Genomic DNA, 24,423 nt, shown 5'->3' with positions numbered 1-24,423 from the left:
AATATCTTGCAGCATCTTGACAGCTACATTTAAAAGTGCTTAGATGTCACGTTGCTAGCTTAATAAAATGTATAAGACCTGGGATTATAAACCTGAGGATGTTTTGCAACACTGGGAATTTCTAGGTCCGCTTGTAAGACAATACTCTGTCACAACATGGTTGCTTTTCTCTTACAGGAGGTGTGAACACTGAATTCCCCAGGAATTCTTGGAGCTGGACCAGCAGTGAGTTTGACCCAACGTGCAAGAGAAGCGTGTTGCTCAGCTGATAAGGGAACTGAGAACATGCATCAGCAAACACAGTTTGTTTATCCCGTAATAACTGGTTTTGAGTAGTACAGCAAAAAGTGGTTGGGTCTGCACGAGGCAGATAAGAGCTCCTACCAAAAGGACGAGCAAAGGGCACGTGAGGCTTCCTGGAAACTTCAAAAGAGAAGCCTTCAGTGGGAATGGATGACTAAGGGAATTGCAAAGGGTTTCTGGAGCCTTTTATCTTTGTGCTACCTCTTCAAATCCGGCTCAACACTTCAGTAATTTATTGTTGCTGTCATCTGATGAATGTTCACTGGGCTCAGCCTTTCTCCTACCGCACAGGTGTTCAGAGCCAGAAACTCCACTGCTGGAACCACAGCTAGTGGTCGTCTTGTTAAGAATCTCAGCTAACAACCCAAAGAGAGAACATGTGGAGCTGAAAAGTGAGCGGCTATCTGGTTCATACAGATGGCTTTTTTCAGGTGTGAAAGAATCAGTGATAGCAGAATTTTCGAAGGGGCACATGGTTGTTCTCCATTTTCCTCAAGCAAAGAAAAGCTTTCAGAGTTTCTAGACAAATGCAAAAGCTGCATCTAAGCAACTGGGCTCCTAACACTTCCCATAAGATCATGGAATATTTCTCCAGTGCTTATTTTCATTGGGGTCTTTCACGCATGCCCTACGATGAATCATACACAGTGAAAATGTTGTAAGCACATGAAATAATGAAAATTCCTAAAACTTTATTAAAGACTTTTTGACCAAATTTGAAATTAGCCATGTTGGGAGCATGCACGTATGATCTCCTGTGGACTCCTCAGAGCTATTCTCTGTTAGCCTTACTCCAGCATGCACAAATGCACTCATACAAAACAAGAGAGCGGGTATCAGCAATGCTGAGCTCTGATGGAAGCCCCTGCTAACTACCCACTGCTCACAGAATTTAATGTGTCAGCTTTTGGAGACAAGGATTGTGTCTTTCTATGCTATTTACGCTCCATAAAGTAAGCAAGTTTTTTTTGAAAATTACATGGATGAATGTTTACATTTTTAATCATATCTCACCTATGATTGATGTCAAAGTACACTGTGTGAAAGGAAAACCAACACTGAACTAAGAAACCACAGGAAAAAAAATAAAACTTGATTATGTCAGTTTGTGTTAAGGTGGAGGCCTTCCTCTGCAGAAAGAAAAAAAAAAAAAAAAAAAAAAAGCAGAGGCTACTAAAATTGCACTCTAATGGAATTCGTATCTTAGCAAACATAAATAAATGCCTGAGTGTCATTTCAGAGTTTTTCTTTCTTTCTTTATTTTTGCTAATAAAGAAGACAAGCATAGAGTCACTCAGACCTGTCCAGCAAAAGGTGGGGAAGAAGCAGAGATGTCCTGGTGACAATCTTGGGCAGCCACTGTAGACAAGAGCAGCCATATAGGGTCACCTAATAATTCCAAATCTATGGACCACAGTTTTACTAGCACAGCACACCTTCCCTAGCTCATCTCTGCCCCAGGATCTTCCGGGCTCAGAGACACTAAGATACGAGGGTTTAATTCATCCAGAACACCTCTGCACTAAGGGACCTGCCTGGATTACTATACTCTTCGCACCTCATCTGGTCCAGAAGCAGAAAGCTGAGTGTAAGTTCCGTCTGCTCCTTGCATTTCACTGTAACCCCGAGATAAAGTCCATTGGCTCAACCCTTGGGGATACCAGAGCTGGCCTGTGGGCTGCCTTTGATTCCAGCTGACCTTGGAGGTGCCATGGCTAATCTCCTGTTGTGTGAGAGATTCAAGAAGGGTGTCACTGTTTGTGTATACATGGCTGTAACAAGAAGGGGATTTTTTAAAAAACAGTTGTTTCATTCTGTCAGGAGAAAGCCTGAAGCTGTATGCTGACAGAAATCCCGTTTGTTACTAAAATGTCCAACAAGCTCATTCATATGTAATATTTAGTTTATTCACGTACACATTTCACTGAAGTTCTGGCTCTGATCCCTAGAGCTACCATTCTGGCATCTTTCAAATCTCATCTGAGATTGACTCCTGTGAAGCCTGGAAAAGTGATTTGCTTATCGGCTCCTATGTAAATCCCTCACCTTTCAAAGGACAACTGATCTATCTTTATGTTCCTTTGACTCACTGAAGTCTCTGCATGACGATACAGCTCCCGTTTATAATTTCTTTTCCCTTACTCCTTACTGTTTGTTACAGCCACTCTTGGGTCATGGCTAATTTTAGATTATCAGACTTCCAAACAAAGTTAATTGCCTTGTTTTCCCTATATGCCCTGAACTTATTCCTTCTTTTGCACACAAAAAAGCAAAAATAATATTATCAGTATAATAACAGTACACATTTCTTTGGGCCCTTTTATTCTCAGTGGTAGCTGTAAGAGGCACTGTAGTAAATGAACTGGTTTTCAGTGACCTAATTGCACTGAATGAACTTGGAGTAAAGCCAGCTGCAAAGCCCTGTTTTGGCCTGTTCAGGGGTCATAGCTCCATAGGTCAGGTCATAAACTACACAGAGGTTGGGTAATGCCTTACACCCACCTACATCCTGTAGTTTCTTATCGTCTTCTGACGTTTCCCTCATTTGGATACAGAGGTAAGAAGCAAAGTTTATCAAACTTGGCCAAATGTATAGAGGTTAAGGTCAGCTCACCGTAGATTTTCAAGGAAGATTAAACGATTTTAAACGATTAAAAGATATTCTGTGTTGTAATCTATATAAAATGGTCGCACTTAAGAACAGAGTTTATGAATATCACTATAACGGATGCAGTGGGCACAAAATTCCCGTGTTGGAATTCACTGCTCCCTTTCTTGTGTATCATTCAAAGGCGTTCGGACTGCATTCCAAACAGAATCACTGAAGTGACCCCAAGCCCCTTTTAACACGGACCACAGCGAAGCCAGAATAATAGTATGTATAAATAATAACAATATTAAAATTCCCGCCCTTCTGGAGTACGGGGCAGCGGCGAGGCGTCGCCAGGACAGGCGGCAGAGCCACCAGCGGGACGCAAAGCGGCGGAACGGACGGCAGGGGGCGCTGCCAACAGCCCCCGCCGACAACGGAGCGGCGCGAGGGGCGGCCCCGGCGGCGAGGCGGTGGGACGTCTCTCAAGATGGCGGCGCCCCTGGACATGGAGCCGCCGGCTCTCAGCCTGGAGCTGCTGCCCACCGACCCGCTGCTGCTCATCCTCAGCTTCCTCGACTACCGGGATCTGATGAGGTGAAGGCCTGGCCCGGGGCGCCGCGGGAGCCTCCGGGCCGCGCTGCCGGGGGGAAGGAAGGAAGGAAGGAAGGACGGCCGGCCGGCCGAGCCCGGCCTCGGCGGGAGGCGGGGGAGGTGCGGGAGGCGTTCCCCCACGCAGCGCCGGGCCGCGGCTCGGCAGAGCGCCGGCGGGGTCCGCTCCCTTCCGCGGCCTCGGCGCCCCCGGGCCGTGCTGCAGGGGCGCAAGGCGGCCGCTGTGTCGGCCGTGTCGGGGAGAGAGAAGTGGCCGGCTGGGAGCCGCGGGGAGCGGGGCGGGCCGCCTGCATCGGCCGGGGCTGCCGGTGGCCGCCGGTGGCCGCCGGTGCACAACTTTTGGTTGTGCTAGCAAACAGGGTCAGGAAAAGAGTGCTGGTGGGGGATGTGACGGACGGGGAGGAGAAGCAGCGAGCGGGGCACGGCGCTCGAAAGCGTATGTCGCTGTGCGAGGGAGAGGATTGGCTTCTTCTCGGGAGGGCAGGCGTCCTGAAGCACTGAGCTCTTAGAACAGCGGTGGCGTTTGGTTAAGCGAAACGGAACGTTCACCGTTTACCCCCATTACCTGTTGTTTTTATTTGTATTTAAATCACCATGTGGAGGTGAACCAATAGCTGAGTTAATGGAATGAGTAATTCTCTGAAACTCTGATATGTGTGGGCAAACAAAGGGCGGTTCTGTTGCCAGCAGTACGGGCGGCTATTGAATGGGCTGTTGTTTGGGGCTGGGGGGAAACCAGATGCAGTCAAACAGGAGGACCTCTCGATCAGCAGAACGTGAACCAGAGCTGCGAGCTGCTCCGTGTGGGCTGGATGTCAGAGCTGCAGGTCAGACTGCGGAGATGAGAGTATGATTTTAGCTGAAACCTTCTCAATGAAGTGCAAGCAGCGGCAGTGATTGAAATCGGTGTTGCATTAGAGAGAGGAATGCGTGTGAATCAAATAGGATGTCATCAGTTGTTTTCTCGTAAATATTAGTGAGGAAAGCCGAAGGCATCTGGGAGACTTATGTTAACTAGGCAGCAGAAATGAGATGAAGTATAATGGGAGCAAAAAACACTGCAGTAATTGGGTAAATTCAGTGGAGATGACTTAGTAGTTGATGACAATATAGTGAAGGCAGGCTTAATGCCTATTTTTGCTAAATATTTGATGAGCTCTTATTTGATCAACTCTATGAAAGGGTTGATAACTGCAGCATGAGGGGAAATGGTTTTAAGTTGAGGGAGGGGAGATTTAGGTTGGATGTCAGGGGGAAATTCTTTACAGAGTGGTGAGGTGTTGGAACTGCCCAGAGAGGTTGTGGATGCCCTGTCCCTGGAGGTGTTCAAGGCCAGGTTGGATGGGGCCCAGGGCAACCTGGTCTAGCATTAAATGGGGAGGTTGGTGGCCCTGCATGTGGCAGTGGGGTTGGAGATTCATGATCCTTGAGGTCCCTTCCAACCCTGGCCATTCTGTGTGATTCTGTGATGAAATGAGACGAATGTGGTTAGCTTTCTCATTGGTAAGGTCAGTAATGGTAGTTTTGCTCAGCTTTCCGCCCATGGTACTCGGGGTGTTAATTGAGGACATCTCTGGCTTGCTTGTCTTTGTTTTAGTGGCATGTATGCATACACTATCACAGACATTCCCATTTCCCCTGTATTCCACAGGTTGGTCAGCCTGTTAGTCTTTAAATAATGGAAAATCCCAACACTTATGTAATTAATGAGAATGGCTTTAAATCTTTGACTGTGTTTGAAGCCACATGTTACACTGTTACCACAGTGACTTCTTTCTTCCAAGCAATTATAAGCTTGGTTGATAATTATGGTTGGAAAGATCACTGAGATAATCTAGTCCTGCTGTCAGCCCATGGTTGCCATTAAACCATGTCCCTCAGTGATCTGTGCTGTTCTTGGAAAGCTCCAGAGGTGGTGACTCCACCACCTCCCTGGGCAGCCTATTCCAATAACACCAAGAACAGATTTCGGCTAGGAATTTAACTTCAGGATGTTTTTATTTACAAATAAACTTCCAGAATGTCGCAAATGAAGTTCTCCTATTGCCGAATATCAAGGTCTTGTTATTCATGAGCAGCCACGAATCAACATTGTGTATCTAGTGGGCTTCTGGGATTACTATTAAATTCTATGTGCAAGCCATTAATAGGTGTTAAGTGGTTTATTGTTTAAAAGCAAAGCCGTTAAAGCTTACAAGTGCTGTAAAGACTGGTGAAGTAACACAGCAGCGGTACAAGGGGTGTTTTGGTCAAGCTGACCAGTCAGATCAGTGAGCTCTAATTCTGAGGAACAAAAAAGTGCAAGACTGTGCCAATGAAAGGTGATGAATAAAAAGATCCAAGGGCTACAGCAGTCAGTTTGATGTGTCTCATTGGTAGAACTCACTACCTAATAGAAGTGAATGTATTTCTGACGCTGAAGGTAATTGCAGGGCATACAGGAGAATCACTTCAGTTTGTTGAAATACTGATACTGTTCTGCTTTGAACAGCTTATTGTGGACACTGGGGAAAAAGAAATTAAGAAGATTGAATTGAGCAGATAAACACAAATAATTCTGTGGTCTCAGTGTGAGATAGAGTGCAGCTGATTTAGCTTATCAAAGACAGGATTTGGAGGCATTGTTATTTCAGTGTGTAACTGTGTCCGTTTGCACGGTTAGTCCTTATAAACTGCCTATTTCTGAGCTACACGGAGAAGGAAATCAATGAAAATGACCAAAAGTTGAAGTTCAGTAATTTCATTTTGAGTATTTAGGTGTTAATCTCAGCTGTTAAAGCATACACACTGAATGTTAGCACAAGGTACCAGAGTGGTGATGCTACATCTGTACTGGTGGTTTCTTCCTGCAAGTTTCTTCAAAGCGTAACTGACAATTCTGCTCAAACACAGAAGAGGAAGGCGAAGATTTATTGTGAGGTGTTTGGGTTAGATTAAATGAGACAATTGTTTCTTTAAAATTCTATGACTCCATGATTCTATATTTCCAAATGCAAGATGTGATTTTTTAAATTTCCTGAAGCAGCAATGTTACCTGTAATGCAATGGCAAGAGCTTATCTATGCTCTTCATAAGAGTGAGCTTGCACTACTTACTTCCAAGTCTACCGTCCTTTGTATTTTTTCCTGTTTTATTCTTTTTTCCCATCACAAGTTATTTAAGTAAAATGGAAAATAACTTCCTAGCACTGAAACTTTACAGTTCTGTATCTTACTGATCGAGCTTTCAATACGACAGTGTGACAATGGTGGGGAAAAAAGATAAGGTAGAGATGGGCAATTCAGGTAATGAAGCAAACATAATAAGTAGCCTGCACTACAGGAATACTTGCTTCTGGTGGACTGTAATCATACCTGAATCTTTCAGATTATGTTTGTGATGGAAAAGACCTACAGGCTGACCTGCTTTACAAAATTAATAAATTACTGACAGTTCTCAAAGCTGTAATGGAAACTGTTAACCATTATAAGAACAGCTCTAAAAAGGGTAGCTAATGAACTTTCAAGCTTTCTTATTTATTTAATGGGAAAGCAAGTTACAGTTTATTGGTGAGTATTTATCCCTGTTTAGTTCACTGCTTTCCTGCAATCAAATGTAATGATTTTGTATTTATAGCTGCTGCTATTTGAGTCGGAGATTAAATCAGCTATCAAGCCATGATCCATTGTGGAAAAGACACTGCAAGAAATACTGGCTTATTTCAGAGTAAGTGTGGTTGTCTGAAGCCTTCTTTCTGCTAACAACAACAACAACAACAAAAGTCTTGTATGCTATTGTGCACATGACTTCTTGTAACACTTAGATTGGTGTTCACCATTTGCTGACTTCACTTTGATGAAAGCTTAGAGGTATAAAAAATGTTCATTTTCTATGACAGTTTCATGAATGTAAAAGGGTTAAAGTTTGTATGGATAGATAGAAGTACCCTGTTCATGCCAAAGCTGACGGAGAAGCTGCAGCTTGACTCTCAGACACCAAATACTCTGTGGTAATATTCTGAGTACTGTAATTGTGGGGGTACACCTCGATTGCTGCATCAGTGACTGCTGTGACTGGAACCACAGAGTAGCTGAGGTTGGAAGAGGTCTTTTTGAGATCATCTAGTCCAGCTTCCCTGCTCAAAAAGGGTCACCTATGACAACTTGCTCAGGACCCTGTCCAATAAATCTCAATGTTTTCTGAAAATGGAAACTCTGTAACCACCACTCTTAGCAACCTGTTCCTGTGTTTGACCACCCTCACATTAAAAGAGTGTGTATTTCTTTGTGTTCAGTTTGAGTTTTTGGTGATTGCTTATCCTACTGTCAGTTCGCAGTGTGGAGAGGAGTCTGACTCCATCTTTACTCCTTCCCATTAGGGTAGATGCCCCTGAGCCTTCCTTTCTCCATTCAGAAGAGTTCCAGCTCTCTTAAACTCTGCTTATGTGAAAGATACTCCAGTCCCATAATCATCTTTGAGGCCTTGTCTAGTACATCCATATCTCTCTTGTTTTATGGAGCCCAAACTGGACAAAGTGCTCCAGATACAACCTCACGTGGGCTGTCTAGAAAGGAACAGTGTTCTTGGCCAGTGTTTTTCCTGTTGCACCTGGGGTTCTGTTGGGCTTTTTTGCTGCAAGGGCACATTGATGGCTCTTGGTCAGCTTGGTATCCATGAAGGCTCCTTTCTTGGCAAAGCCACTTGCCAGCCTCTTGATCCCCAGCACGTACTGGTGTGTGGGGTTATTCTTCCCCAGATGGAGGACATCAATGTGTGTAAACATATGATAAATATTCTAATTATATACAGCTTATGAAGCTATAATGCAGGTTGTAAAAGTTTTGCATTGAGATTCTCTGTGTAAAAATCTTAAGGGGAAGGAAGCAAGTGGGAAGTTCAGACTGAATGCCTGATGCTTGAGAAGAGGGGCATGATGAACTTACATGGGAAAGGTGAGGGAGTCAGGGCTCTGCTAAGAACAGACTGTAGGGTGACTTTCTGACATGATGGTCTCCCTTCACCCAGGAAGGGTAAGTAATCAAGACTGAAGGAAATCTCTACTAATGACATTGGTGGGTGAATATGAGCTTAAACTTCTCTCATCTGCTGAGTCGTGAGTCATGCTAGGTTTTTCCTCTTTACTCTCCATTTTATTGCTAGTTTTTCTAATTTTCCAGATTAAATATAATCTTTTTCTTCTCCCTTTCCTCCCCCCTCCCTCAAGAAATCTTCCTCAAGAAATAAGGCTCTTCTGTCCTTACAGGAGCTAAAAAAATATTAAAGCTGATATGAAGGCATCTCAATTGCTAAATTATTATGCAGGTGTATGGGGCTGTATTAAAACTTTTAGATTCAGCATGCTTATTGGAACCTCAGGAGTTAGAATATATCCTTACGCAACAGTGGAAGAGCTGCTACACTTTTGGAGGCAAGCAGCCTTTGTCAGATGTCAGTCAGCATTTTTATGCAGCCAGTATTTGAATAATCTGCTGTTGTGCCCGTGAGCAGAATTGAATATGCAGTAGTTCTTTCAGAAATTGGCTTTCTGGATCAGCATACAGTATTCTTATGTAACTATCAGGTTTGCTCTTTAATCCTTTTTATCAGGTAAATAGAGGAGTTCATGACTCCTTTATTTGACTACTGCAGTAGATAAAAAAATAAGACTCTTAAAGGCCTGCAAAGTGATTTAGCTATTTAACAGTTCTAAGACTTAATTCTAGACAGTATTCTTCCTTTAAAGAAATTGTGTATCCCTACTTTCCCCTGGTACTAAGTACCAAACGTGTATCCTAAATCTGTTCCAAGTTGCTGTTTAATCGATGTCAAAATTAACTAGACTGGTGTAGCTTCCTGTGACTGAGATGTGTTCCGGGCTTAATATTATGTGTATGGTTTCTGCCAGATGACAAAAATTAGCTTCTTGGTTTTAGAAGTCAAAGTATTTAAGCTGACGTTCAAAATTCTTTCTTCATCTCTACTTAGTGAGGAAAAAAGTCGACGAAATCAGAGCTGGAAAGCTATCTTCATCAGTACCTACTCTGATCTAGGAAGATACATCCAGTATTATGCTACGCTGAAAAAAGCCTGGGATGACCTAGAGAAATACCTGGGACAGCGGTGTCCTCGGATGATTGGTTCTTTGAAAGGTACAGCGTGATACCTGCTTGCTTTAGTAGATGGATGCTACTTTTATTATTGCTTTTATTATTTAGTTTTATACTGCTTTCATCTTAGACTTGTGCATCAGTTCCAGGAGCCCTGGCAGTGAAAGAGATGTGCTCTCCCTTCCAGTAAATAAGTGTATCAGACCACATGTATAGTCCTTGCCAAGTTGCTAGTAATCCATAGGCAGTCTTGAAGTGAAAAATCTTACCATTGTTTTACTTTCAGAAGCTTCTTTTGTCTACAAAAAATGAATGGAATTGTTCAATTTCTTTTGAATAGTGATAGGAAGTTTTAGCAGGAGACTTGCAAGACTTAGACCTTTATGGTACCATAGTACACACTTCGTTTCACTGAACTTTTGACTGCTGCCTTGCTGTAACTGAGCATACAAATTCCCCTCTGGAGTGTGTGTGGGGGTATAAGAATAGTTATTCCCTACGCCCTTCTGGTGATAATCGAATATAAAAATTCCCCAATTTCACGTTTGATGCTCCAGATACAACATGAAAGGTGTCTGTAGCCAAGGGTTGTTTTTTTTTTTTTTTGTTAATGGTTGGATTGGAAACTGAGAGAAGCAACCCTTCAAATGATATTTCCTGACTGTCAGCTAAGAACAATATTGTGGGGGAGAGGTTATTTTCACTTCATAAATACTTTATGTGTAGAGCATGCCTGTTGAGATTACATTGGATGAAGGTTGGTGCTGTGTTAAGTAATCAGTTAATGTAATCAGCCTCTTTCCAAATGTACGTAGCATTAGTTCTATGCCTCCTGGCATACAGTGGTTACTAAATGTTGTTTATTTGATCAAGGCACTTACAAATTTCATACTTTATATTTAAAATACTTGATTTTCAGTGATTCTGGCTACTTGCTTGGAACCATGCTTTTACACAACTGCGTCCCTAATTTTCCTTGCTTGTATGTCTGTCAGTTCACTTTCTCTGGATTACAAGTTTCAAAGTACTTTGAAATCTATATTCCTGTATTTTCTTTTGTAATAACATAAAAGAAGATATAATGCTGGAGCTACATTCAATTCTCTTTGCAATTGAAAACATGCTGTTATGTCTAGAATGTGGTTAATTTCTCTTTGTGCTAGCCATGCTGCTCTGATGAAATTATGTGAAATGAAAATTTCACATAACAGAGTTATGACACATAAATTTCACATAACAGAGTTGGGAGCAGTACTCGTTTATTCCCCCTCTATCACTGCCTCGTAATACTGTGTTTCTTTTTGTACACAGAGAGTGTGCAGGAAGAGGATCTAGATGCTGTGGAAGCACAGATTGGCTGCAAACTCCCTGATGACTATCGATGTTCATTCCGTATTCATAATGGACAGAAGCTGGTTGTTCCTGGGTAAGCTACAGCAACTACTTACCAAGTTGTTAATCGTCTGTATTCTTATAAAGTTCAAATGTCTGCTCACCAGGACAGATGAAACATTGAATGTATTGTAACTGAGGGACCACTTGTACTGACACTGATTATAAAGTTGGTTATGTTCTAATCTCAGAAGTAACTGAAAATGTAGTGTAGATTTCTACTTGCTCTAATTGTTCTTGAGTGCCTTTATTTTTTTTTTGTAACAACTGAAACTTCAGAATGTTAACATAGCACTGCATGCTGCTTTCCCAAAGTTTTGCTCTGTGTTATGTAATCTATGTAACTAGACTCAGACTGCAGTCTTCGTGATTTGGAAACTTTTGTTCTTTAAAAATGGTGAAGGAATAACTTCCAAACCAGGTAGTCATTCTCACTAGAATCTAAGTGTCAGTTTTGCAAATTAAATTTTCCGACTAGAAGATTTTGTGATGCTATATCAGCAATTAAAAACTCCTTTGACATCAAGGTTAGCATGCAGGTGAGTGCACATGGATTTGTATCTTCCAATTATGAAAAGATTTCACAGGTCAGCACTTGATGCGCAAACACAAGTGTTAGCAAAAGATAAAAAGCAGGCAAATCACTGCTGTGTCTCTACTGAGCAATGCTTTCATGTTGCCCTGCCAAAGCCTTCACTGATAAAGCAGACACAGCTTTGTCTAATTCGGGTGTTGTAAGTGCAGTAGATATATGGGAAATGGTTTTATGCCAGCATAAGGATGATTTCTAGTTTTGTTTCCTTCTCTAGGAAATACTTGGTGCTTTTTTTTTTTTTTTTCAGAGGAGAGGTAGTGTCCTACCTAGTTCTGCAGATTTTAAATGAGATAGCTCTTTCCATTTTGAAAGTGCATCCATCTGTTACCTGATAGAGTAAAAAGTGGTAGTAACTGCAAATGCATTACTGTTGGTCAATGGATGACTAAAAATTCTTATGAATGCAAAATGTGGCTCACCATGCTTGCTATGTTTGATCATTTTGAAGTGATCAGAATAAAGCTCTGCAGCTTGTGTGTGTTCTCCTCTTCCTACTGCTCTTTTACTTCCACTATACCCTGCCTTGATGAGCAGTGTGCTTGTGGAGGGGCAGCAAGGGACACATGCATTTTGGCATGTTCAGGTAACTGCCAGTGGGCTGTGATCTATGTCTGTGCCCTCAAAGGGAGGGAACAGGCCTAAACATTTCTTGACAAACCCCATTGGTGGACCAATTATTTCTGCCACTGGGACCTTGGAATAAGAAATGGTGTCATACTGCAAGTAGAAGATATAGTGTTACTTTGGGGCAGGCTTGCTCGCTGACCCCACAATTCATGCTCCATAGTGGGCCATGAATATCAGCAAGATCAGGTGTAGGGGGTGGAAGTTGATGAGTTTGTGGGATTGGTGTGCTAGACCAAAAATGGAGGACACTGGGTCTAGATGTGGGTGCCAGTCACTGGTAAGTGCTGTGGGAGTCTTTGTCCGGATTTTAAAGACACTACATATGGAAAGATGAGAGGAATGGAACCCGTTGCCCAAGGTAGGAGCAACTTAGATCATACAGACGTGTGGCAGCTTGTGCCTTGAGTCACTGCTTTCATAATGCCAGCAAAAGCTTAGTGTGTGCAAAAGTTTGCGTCTGAGAACATTAGTGAAAGGCAAATTAGAAGGGAGTATGGGTGGGGAGGTGTAGATTACAAGTTTGTTTACTTGGATGAAGAAGAGAAGGTTGTGGTTCTTTGGGGAACAGGAGAAAAATAATGTTGTTTATAAAGTCAAAGCTTTTAGAAGCTTATCTTCTAGTGCTGTGATCTTGACAGTTTCTAGTTCAGTCCACATTAACCTATTAAATGACGTTATTGAAAGACTATTGGAGGACTAATCAGTCTTAGTCTTAGGAATATTTTCTTAACGGCTGTATCAAGAATACTCAGTTGTTAACAGTGGCCCGGTCTAGTTTGATCTGATAGATAGACCTTGGAGTTCTAGTGATTAGGTAACAGCTACCTCTAAAAAGAAGTGAAATGTGCAGTGTGGATTTTGGAGTGGATGCTGGTTGTTTTGTTTGTTCCCTGTTCTAGGAGTTTTCTTGTGCAAATTGCCTTGTGATTCCTGTGTGATCATTGACACTGCGTTAGAATTTAAGTGCTTTCTCGTTATTTTGATCAACTCCTTGCACTAATCAACTTTGGGCAAAATATCTCCTGTTTCAGAGCTTTGGGAGAATGTCAGCCACGTTCTGCCAAACGGAAAAAAAATAAAACAATATGAGAAAGCTGTTGTTGCAAATCTGTCATTCTTACAAATGCAGTAACTGTAACTCTATTACTTCAGGCCTTTTTCCAAATTGATGATGTATAGTACATTGATGTGTAAACTTTTGATGTGTCCTGCTGTTTCATAAAAGGAGTATCTCATGTTTTTTTGATGCTGTCCTTCCAAATGTCCCTGAGTCCCACGTCAGTTACATAAAGACATGTTTATATGCAATGCATTTGTTACTCTAACCGCTGCTTTCATTAATCTCTTGCTGTTAGCCTGTTTGAAATAATGTATTGAATTCTTGTATTTTGCTGAGTTTTAAAATACTTGGTTCATGCTTAACATATGTATTTCTTGAGATGTTATTAGAAATTTCAATGTTGACTTGCTTGGATATTTCCTCTAGAGAGCCTGAATTTTTAAAATAATAAAAATAAAATCTAGATAATGTGACTTCTCAAATACAGAAGCCAAAATGTTAGTCAGAAGGACCAAAACTGAAGTGTTCGTACAGAACTCCTGTCCACTTATTTTAAGTCCTATTTAAAATCGTTCACTTTTGATTTTTACCCTGCAAAGTTTTCTCTGAAGCATGTGACCTCGCTAACACCCAGGCTAAGCCTGAAGCCTACCAACTCTTTCCTGTCATACACAAAAACTCATCTGCAGTGTATTTTTCTTTGGCTTTGATAACTGTAGTTGTCTCTTCTTGCTAGGCACACTGCTGAAGTGTGTGCTCTTGTAGGTAATTTAATCTCTTTATCCCTTTTTATCATTTCGCCATTATCTGCACATCTATGAGATTGAATGTATGCTGCTTTTCTCTTATTTTCACCATAGCTTTCATTCATATCAATGTTACCTTTAGATTCTGATGCTCACCCTCATTTTAAATCTGTTATTTGTACTAATCTGAAAGCATCTTCTTTTTTCCTCAACTGTCTGTATTCATTTTCTATCTCAGGAGACTCCTTTTGTGGGCTTCAAAGTCATATTCATATTGTCAGAAAAAAAACAACAGAATCCCATCTTTTGTAGTGTGCTTACAAAAAACTACAGGAAAAACTGTATGCACAATGGTCTTGTCATGCGATGCTTTCTCATTCTTTCCTTGTGTGACTTTGTGTCTGTCTGCCTTAGTTTTTATACAGAGATTTTAGTCTCTGTGACTCCATAGTTGTTTTCCTTCTTTACTTATCAACCTTTTCTCCAAAGCGTAGAACACCCAGCTCATAGTTTTGATCAATGTCTGTTACTATAGCAGCTTGTTATTCTAATTGAAAAATCACAGATGTTTGATAGTATTGGAATTAGCTTGCAGAAAATGTGAGATATCTTCAGCTATTATTATATTAAGCTAATAGGAAATTGTGCCAGCTGTGAATAGGTAGCCTACAGCTTATTTGAAGTAATTGCAGACAAAATGGGAATCTTGAGCAGTTTAAATGATTCTCTAAGGGACACAAAATGTACAAGAAAGTGTGAAAGCAACCAAGCCTCCCTCTAAGTTTTACTGAGAACTAAGACTTGTCTCTGCTTCTGACTGTTATTGTTGGATTTAATATAGCTCTAATATAGCATTGTTAGATTGAAAGCTTTCTTTACATTTTGAGTGAGATCTTCTGTTTATTCTGCTTCTATATCTGATTTTGTCTCTTAAGGTTGATGGGAAGTATGGCACTGTCGAACCACTACCGCTCCGAAGACTTGCTGGATATTGACACGGCCGCTGGAGGCTTTCAACAGAGACTAGGTCTGAAACAATGCCTCCCCCTGACCTTCTGCATTCACACTGGCCTGAGTCAGTACATGGCCCTGGAGAGCGTGGAAGGACGGAATAAATACGAGATCTTCTATCAGTGTCCAGTAAGAAGGATATGGTTATACTTGTGAATATAGATCTGTAACAGTTGGTAGATCTGTAACGGTTGATGGTAGCTGTTTGTTTAGCTTTTCTGCTATGGAAAATAAGAATCTCCTTTCTCAGATGTGATAAATGTAGACTTGCTACAATAAACCCTCTGGGTTTTAAGGAAGACTTACTTTCCAATGAGAGAACAAATTGGTCATAAAGAAATCCTTTATAGACTTAGATTATTTGAGTTTTTTTTTCTAATTCTTATAGCTGTAAAATTTTAAGATAGGTGTCATCGTTGCTATTGAAGCTTAAAAATGTTATACCTAAAAATACTTCACGTGTCCCCCTCTTTAGTCACCCCCACCACAACAGTAGGATGAGTGGGAAAAAAAAAAATCTTTCTGCTGTGGAATTCCTGGCTGTATGTTTTCAGAGCATGTAGCAATGAGATCTGTAGGGAATGCTTTGAAATGCATTACTTGAAGGATGTTAAGATCCCCATTTGTGTTATATTAAGTATTCAAACCTTTTGAATTGGAACCTGAAACATTACTTACATGCTTATGTTTGGGGTCATCTATGAATAGCCCTGCTTTTATCAGGTAGGAGAATGATAGTAAAGGAGCTGAGATTGTTTAGTCTGGAGAAAAGAAGGCTCTGAAGTTTTTATCAGTGTTTAGAAATACTGGAAGGCCATAAAGAAGTCAGAGCTTCCCAGGGAAACCAATGACAGAGAAGAGGCAATGGGCACAAATCAGAACACAGGAAACCTGATCTGAACGTAGGCAAAAAAACTCTTAACTGTGAGTGTAGTTGAGCACTGGAGCAGATTACTCAGAGGTTTTGTAGTCTTTGTTCTTGGAGACAGTCAGAACCCAAATGGACATGATTCTGGGTAACCTGCTCTAGCTCTATTCCCTAGCACAAGGGAATTGGGGTGATAATCTCCAGAGATCTCTTCCAACGTCAACTTCACTGTGCTTTTGTTCGCTCTCTTCAGTGATGCCTTGAATCAGAAGAGCCTTAGTGGAATATCAAAACTATACACGTAATTATCAGCTGAGCATTCTCAGGGACAGGCATGTGTGTTTTTTATTACATATTTGAAAATATGACTGGGATAGGATGATGAATTAAGAAGCAAGATTATGGGTCTAGTGGATATCTATGGATATAGGAAGGAGTTCTCTGTGTTACATTTCAGATCTTAAATGTTAAACTTGGAAGTCTAATGCTTTCCTTCTAATACATCTATAACCTCCTTTCTGTTTCAGGACCAAATGGCTCGCAATCCATCTGCTATTGATATGTTCATTACAGGTAATACTTCAGAATAAAATATTCTTCAAAATGTTTTAATTGCACTGTTCAGGAAATAGATGTCAGTTTTTGTCAGATGAAATCAAACTGTGCAGAGCAGTTGACTTGAACAAAGCAAGTGTTGTAAATCTCATCTGGTACTTTTAAGACTAACCTGCTTTAAAGCGTCAGTGGTTACTTGAAATGATTTTCCTATTAAAGTTTGTCCTTCCTGGTGCCTTGTATACCAATTTTACAGTGTATTAACCTGTCTAACAAGATGAGCAAAGGCTGTAAATTAGCCACCATGGGTGTAATGTAAGTGGTTAGTAAATATAACATCCAAGTGGACACAAAGTGTTTTTTTTTCCCCAATATTCTTACAACAGTGTTAAAAATTCATAATATTTTATGTCCTGTCGTGAAATCTAATTTACTAGAACTGTGGCTGCAGAGAAAAGACTTTCTGAATTTTGATTCTGTCGATTTCCTTTGTTGAAAAGAAAAGGAAAGAAAGGTGAAAACTGTCATTTGGTTATGTGGTACTCTATTGTGATCATCTGTCTGACATGTGCATTGACTGAAATGCTGTTCTCATGGTTTGGTGTTTTGTTTTTTTTTTGTTTTTTTTTTTTTAATTCATTGGAGTCTGGTTATTGTGGCTATGTATAAATTAATTTCACTCAATGGGAAAGCAGGTGTGTTTTGAGTAGTTCCAATATTAATCTTAAAGTTTAGCCTCGTGTGTTTCTTAGGGTATATGCATGAATATTAATAGGGAGAAATCATTTTACGCCATTGCTGGTTTGGGTTGAAGGTGGTTAAATTCTATACCACTCTAATTATAGGAGTCCTTTCTATGTACTGATAATAGTATGAACTAATTTCAGTATGACAGAAACAATCTGAAATCTGTTTTACAAAAATCATTCAGTAAAATGCACTGTGAGCCCTAGAATTATAGAGGAAAAATGCACCAAAAGCTCAAGAGTAATAGTTTGGTTACTTGCTTTTCTCCACATGGGGATGATTTAATACTTTAAAGCTGTTCCACAGTGCATTTGTATTGTTTCTTGAGCTTGCTGCTTTTATGGAGTTGAGTCAATGATGAGGTGATCTGACATCATTTAAATGTACTGATTGCACTTGCCTGAAAGGATTCATCTTGGCATATTGCAGGGTGGAGGGGAAGCTTATACAGCATTCATCTAGATTTTCTTGAACATTGCAGAGTAAATTGGTCTATTTTCTCTGTTCAGAGTTACTTTATAAACAGTTTGCATTTTGTGGATTAGTGGTAGAAAGGAGAATAATAAACGTAGATTCCATAAGTTCAAAGGACAGTACATGTAGCTCTCACTAAAAAGAAGTGGTAAGTGTGTGTAATCTAAGAGGAGAGATCAGTAGTCGATAACAGCTCAGTGAAGATTTGGATAACAACTTCTTAGTATTTCAGTTACTTTAAATATGGCTTTGTGTAAGTAAAATTGACAAATAATTGAAGAACTCTGTGTACTTTTCTGCTGAACTCTTTATCACAATGCTTAGAAAATTTATGGCTATAATTAAAGCCAGTATCTTTTGTATGAAACTCGTTTCTTTAGAAGTTAAATTTGCCAGCTTGACTGCCCACTTAGAAATCAAGCTGTTCCTTAATAATGGCTGTAGATGTATGAAAACCTTTTCTCAAGCAATGGCTGTATGTTAAGGAAAATCCCAACTTGTTTTGAGTGCTCTTATGGGCTTGTGATAGGAGTGCTGAGTATATCTATGCCTCATCCCCGTTTTAAAGAAAGGGAAATTCTGCAACTTTTTAACAGATTTCTTAGAATCAGTTTGGAAACTTGCCTATCAAAGCTATGTTCATAAATCCACCAGCAGCCTTACGTGCCTCTTGTAGGTGGACTAGCTGGAAAGAGCTATACAAGTAGGATGCACCACTAAATTAGTGTTCTTTCAAATTATAGGAGAAGTCACAATAAGGACAACATGATGAGAGACACCGGCATTTGAAAACTGATGATATTGCAAAACACTTAGCTAAGATTTTCTTCAATTGCTGTGGCATTTCTGGAGTATGTACTCTTAGTTCTAGGTTGGTTGCTCCAAATGAGCCTAATTGGTTGAAAGGACTGGAATATTGGCTAACTCATCTAAGAAAGTCTGAGAATTTATTGTGAAATATTAAAAATTAAGCTTTTGCCTTACACTGTTTACGGAAATGTTCTTAGTGGTAAACTTGCCTATCCTTACAAACACTTCTCTTTGATATCTAGGAACATCTTACTTGGAATGGTTTACATCCTATGTCAACAAAGTGGTAACTGGTGGTTACCCTATCATCAGAGACCAGATCTTCAGGTAATGTGACTGAGACTTAAAGCCTCACTGCAGTATGTTGATGTTTCTTTTAGAACGTAGACCTCTTTCTAAGTAGTTACGGGTATCCGATATAAAAGCTAATAGTGGGGGAGGAAGGAGTGCATGAAATATTGCAGATACAGCTTTGAAAGAGAATGCTTAAATACATTTTTTTTCTACCAGAAACTTGAGTTTGTAATTTATATAAACAGGACTGGGATTTTGAAAAGAAGTTGTTCTGGAGCTTAGTTAACAGCACCATATTACTTAGTGTTTACAATGCGTGTGCTACAGCTGCAGGGCAGTTTTGAGTTATTAAGACAGCAATTGTTCCAGTGAACTGATCTCTTAAAGTAACACTGCACTAAATAAGTAAATGAACAGGACTTGTTCTGCTGCTTAATAGTCATGTACTTACAATTTTTTCTAAGTTTAAGTAAGAGCCTTAGCTTTATCAAACTGGGGTTCTACAGAACCCAAGTGCTTGATCTGAAAATCAATTTACTTGTGGTAGAAAGGCGAATAATAAACATAGACTTCCATAAGTTCAATATATATAAATATATAAGTAAATAACATAAGAGCACATCCTTAATAACAAGTGTCTTCATTGATTTCAGATGAAATTATATACTTAGCTTAGTGTAAGCATTAATGCAGTTAGAAAGAGGTATGTAGCTGTATGAGTTTGGGAAGTGTGTGTAATGAAGACACTGTACATCATTAACTTAACTAGCAGATGAAAAACTCAGAATTACTTTCAAATCTAGCACTGCAGTGTTCTTAGTAGTGACTAATCACTTCACATGTTTAGTTTTCTGCACTGAACGTGCACAGCTATTTGCAGATTTAACGTTTTCTTTATTGTAGGTATGTGCATGATAAAGAATGTGTTGCTACCACAGGAGATATTACTGTTTCTGTATCCACATCTTTTCTACCTGAACTCAGTTCTGTACATCCACCGCATTATTTCTTCACTTACAGAATCAGGTAAGAATTATAACTGAACAACATAAAGCACCACAGGGAAGACCGTTGCGGAGTTCACATCAACAATTTTGTAATACTCTGTATAAATTTGTGAAGTTACTGAAATTAATTGAATGTGTCTGAATGTGCACAGCATGCACTATTTAATTAAAAAACAACCATTTAAACGTTACCTGGTCAAGTACATAAGGCATCTGTCAAGTTGGTAATTAGTAAAATACAGTGATGTGTGAAGTAAAAAAGTTACAAGTAACTCAAAAAGGGAGCAATAATGATAGTGAGCAGGGACATACAGGTGGATACTGGCAACTGATTCAGTATACCTTACTGTAAGTTGTTGGGGTTTTTTCCCAGTCTGCTTTGAGAAATACCCCAAGATTGCCCAAGTCTTAAAATGTATGACAGAAGTTACATAATCATTAAATGTGCTGTTTGGCTTCTAGAATCGAAATGTCCAAAGATGCCCTTCCTGAGAAGGCTTGTCAGCTGGACAGTCGATACTGGAGAATAACAAATGCCAAAGGTGATGTAGAAGAAGTTCAAGGTCCTGGAGTAGTTGGTAAGCAAAAGATTACTTTTATAAACCTAATGGTGAATGTTTTGGTGTTTAATAGTGTTAGCTTCATGACGTGCATATCAGCCATTCTTTATGATGACATGGTAGTAGTTATGTGGTTTGTATCAACATGATTTCATTGCTTGAAAGGAAGAAATACACATCCACCTGTTTCATCTTTTAAAGTTGTTTTGCAAGCATAGTTTTAACATCTTGATAGTCAATCTTTCTTCAAACAGTTCTTTTTAATGCTAATAGTTAGAGTATAATTTCTGCCTCTACTAGAATCTGAAGTGATCTTCCTGAATGTTACAGAGTGCTGCTGCTCCAGCAAAGTGCTAAAATGCACTTATACATCAGATCTTACTTACTGTGATCTAACATCTTGTCAACAGGGGAGTTTCCAATAATCAGCCCAGGGAGAGTCTATGAATATACGAGCTGTACTACTTTCTCCACAACGTCTGGATATATGGAGGGGTATTACACCTTCCACTGCCTCTACTACAAGGAAAAATTCTTTAATGTTACGATTCCCAGATTTCATATGGTGTGTCCAACATTCAAGGTGTCTACAGCACGAATGGTAAGCAAAAATGCAGCTGTGCTTATCTTGGATTTTCTTTCTCACCTCCTGTTCTCATTGAGTGTTCATCTTAATAGTACAGCATAACTATGTGTCTAAACTTCAATGATGACTTTTTTCAGTTTTAATACTTCCCCTGAAAATCAGCTCTCTTTGAGATCCATTTCACTTAAAACATAAAATCTGGAAGTATCACTCAGTCTGATACTTGGACACTATGGACACGTCCCACTATGCAAACTTTTTTAAGCTTCTGGAATGTTTATTGATAAGAAAACACTTATGTTGCAAAATTCACTGAATGCTATTCAGACTGATAACACATTTAAGCCTAAATCGGTCTGAAAACTGTAGTAGTCAGTTTGTATACTGGTAAAGCCATGTATCCTTGTTGCTTTGATGTGTAGTGCTACCAGTTTAAAGTTTTTAAAATGATCCTCCTGATATTCAGTTTTCACTTGAAGTGCATTTGACTAACTCTCTTAACGAGTTGGCAAATCAGAAAGATATTTAGCTTTCTATTAATTATCGTTGTGGTTTGGAGATTGCGAGTTAACTTCAATTTTTCTGATTGCTTTGGAACATTTAGATGTGATGGCTTTATTAATTGTATGACTTGCATAGCTCTTTTCTAGTGATTAGTTCAGATAGAACTTAAAATCCTTGTGCCAGGCGCTGAGTGTTCCTTCTACTTTTGCCTTGGAAAAACAGAACCAAGTTTATTTGAAAAATTGTGTTACCAGTGGCTATAATAGAAATTGCCAGCAGAGGTCGTACTTATAGTGGAAAGTATTTCTAGATTACCTTTATGAGTGGAAGAGGTTACAATGTATCTGACTGTAAAAGTCATTTGGTTTCATCTCTTTTGCTCTACTACTAATTTTAAAGCTAGTAATGACCCTTTGCTTTTAAACTGCTTGTATCAAAATATGAGCCACCAAGGAAACTGGTACAACTAAGGTTCCAGATTGATTCTGTGTAGCTGTACGTATGGAATAATTAAGGCTAATGGAAATTTATTGAGCTGAAGATCAAGTAGTTTGGCAAAATGATGTCTAGTGTAAAGTAAGCTTTATAATTTTAAGGAACTGGGTTTTTTAAGACATGGGCACTGTATCTACCTCAGTTAATTGATGTGATAATATAGATTTCTAATTTTTCTGGAGAAACATTTGTGCTTTCTTCTGAGTTGCTGAATTACAAGATTTTAATTAAATATAAATGTGCCTTGTATTAGGAAACAAATAATAACAAGTATGCAGTGGATGAAGACGAGGATTCCACAGACACTGATGAATATGAGGACCGCCGTAGAGTGATGGACATTCCTGCACCTTCTGGACGCTGCCCACATCATACCTGATAGGACTTTTTTCCAAAACTGTTTTCAGAAGCTGAACTCTTTGGGGCTAGTGCATAAAAATATTTCTGACTATTGTAAATGAACTTTCTGTTGCCCATCAGGGCAACTAGCATGAATGTTGGTGCCAGCTCTAATATTCATCAGAATATAACTTCTTTCTTTTTTGTTTCCTGGTTTGGAAGTGCAGGGGAAGGAGGGAAGTAGAGAAAGAGAAAGGTGTTTGGGTTTTGTTCACTTTTTTTCCCGGGTGCAAAACAGCGTGATAGTCTGAGATAATCATATGTTTCGATTTTAAACCATTGTGTGGGGATTTGTTTTTATACAAGCATTTGAAATTAGCAATAGACAAGGAGGCAAAAGAGGTGTATATTGTCCACGTGAGTTTCTACTGTTGGTAATTTCTGCTAGGAATGGTGTTTGCAGGTTGGTTGATATATGCTGTTTGGGTTAGATCAGGTGCTCTTACGCTCTTTTTATTAATGTAGAACCACCAGAAAATTCTGATTGTCAGATAAATTTGGAGTGGAACTGGCCTTATTTCTAGACAATCTGTCTTTCTGCTTAATTTTATGCTAAGTGACTCTGATTGAATAATGCCTTTTCAGAATGTAGTGCACACACATCATCTGCCACTTGGTAAAGAAATTTCTCAATGACTACGAAGTATGAATTTGTAAATATGGTTTGAGTTTTTCATTATATGATGTTTGCTGTTCAGACTTTGCCCTAGTTGACAATTTCTGTCAAAGTATCATGTTTCCCTAAATCCTCTGTGGATTTTTGCAACTATGCCTCCTGAATCCCCCCATCAAAAATAAAAAAAAGAAAAAGAGCCTGACAGAACACCAGATGACTAGAATCTTTATATTTAAATAAGTATCTGTTTGCTTTATCACTTTTATTTTGTTTTCACTGTCATTAATAAACAAATTAACTGCCTTCTTTGCCCTGATGTGCTATATGGGAATGCTTCTGAGAAGACTTGAACAAAACTGCTAACTAGTTTTGCTGTAGTCCGTTCATTTATTTTTTTTTTTTTTTACATCCAGAACTAGTAACTCTGATGAGTAATACCACTATATTGTTGTTACAACTAAATCTTTCAATTGCTGAATAGCTACAGCTGTTACAGAAAGTCTGAATGTTTGTTTGTTTGCTTCCTAGAAGTCATTGTCATAGTCACTGGGTTCTCAATGAGCTCATCTTTCTCTTGTGCCACACAGCATTTGGATAGATCTTCCACAGTGGGAGACAAATGAATACTGAATGTGACCCCTGCAATAGTTCTTCAGGTAAAACATCCAGAGGAGAAAAAAAGGAAAGAAAAAAAAAAATGTTGCCTCTCCAGTACTGAAGTCTGAACATCAGTGTGAATTACTAGACTAGGTAAAACATGTTTTCTCTTGGGAGCTCCTTCAGTATTAACTGTTAGAAGAAAATTATCGTGGCTTAATGTTGTTTCTTAACAGGAGGTTCATCGTCAGTTAAAAGGATCAGTGAATAAAGGTTGGGAAACCAATATTTAGCAGAACTAGAGCTTATTCCAGTGCAATCTGTCTGATAGGTGTTTTAGCAACTGTTAACTGTCATGGTCAGGGCCATGCCATAGTCAGAAATAGGATCTGTGGGTTCTAGTAACATAGTATCAACCAAAAGTCATTAGGTTCTGTAGAAATACTTCCAACAGATGTTATGGGAGGGTTCCTTTTCCTTTCAGTTGTTACAAAGGAAGTGTAATTTTTGCTTACTGTTGTGTAAGGCCGGATAGAGAGCAGCACAATCCTGCTGGCTTCTGAGCACTTGCAGCCCATGATCCCATTGCAGCTGGCAGTCTCAGGGCTCTTGTAACTGCAGGTATGAAGTACAGATCTAATGAGGTGGGAGAACAGCTTGTTGCTGTTATTGTACCAGCTGTGTTTCTAAGTGGTTATATAAAATGGCTTCAGGCAGCTATTTCAGCACAGCGACGTGTTGCCTGGACTTAGCAGATGCCGTGTTGCTGGAAGCATTGTAGCTCTTGGTCATGCACAGTCAAAACAGGGTATATGTCAAGTAGTCTTGCACATCTCACCCGAACCTGAAACTTCTGCCAAGTTGTTATGAAAAGCAAAGCAGCTGAAAC

At 39.6% G+C, this 24,423-nt stretch overlaps 1 protein-coding gene across 1 annotated transcript; it reads left to right on the top strand.

Moving 5' to 3' along the window:
* Positions 1–3,230: 3,230 nt before the first annotated feature.
* On the top strand, positions 3,231–22,301 carry FBXO3 (F-box protein 3; the record flags this gene model as incomplete). Its single annotated transcript, XM_079537625.1, has 11 exons — positions 3,231–3,490; positions 7,121–7,210; positions 9,470–9,633; positions 10,903–11,017; positions 14,947–15,151; positions 16,418–16,463; positions 18,719–18,803; positions 19,674–19,796; positions 20,240–20,355; positions 20,748–20,938; positions 22,176–22,301. The coding sequence occupies exons 1-11, from the start codon at positions 3,384–3,386 to the stop codon at positions 22,299–22,301; spliced, it is 1,368 nt and encodes a 455-aa protein (XP_079393751.1). The 5' UTR covers positions 3,231–3,383.
* Between the last annotated feature and the right edge of the window lie 2,122 nt (positions 22,302–24,423).

This window comes from Tetrao urogallus, assembly GCF_951394365.1.
Source record: "Tetrao urogallus genome assembly, chromosome: 6".
Taxonomy (NCBI): Eukaryota; Metazoa; Chordata; class Aves; order Galliformes; family Phasianidae; genus Tetrao; species Tetrao urogallus.
The sequence above is the reverse complement of the archived record's forward strand: the minus strand, read 5'-3'. Positions and strand labels throughout refer to the sequence as shown.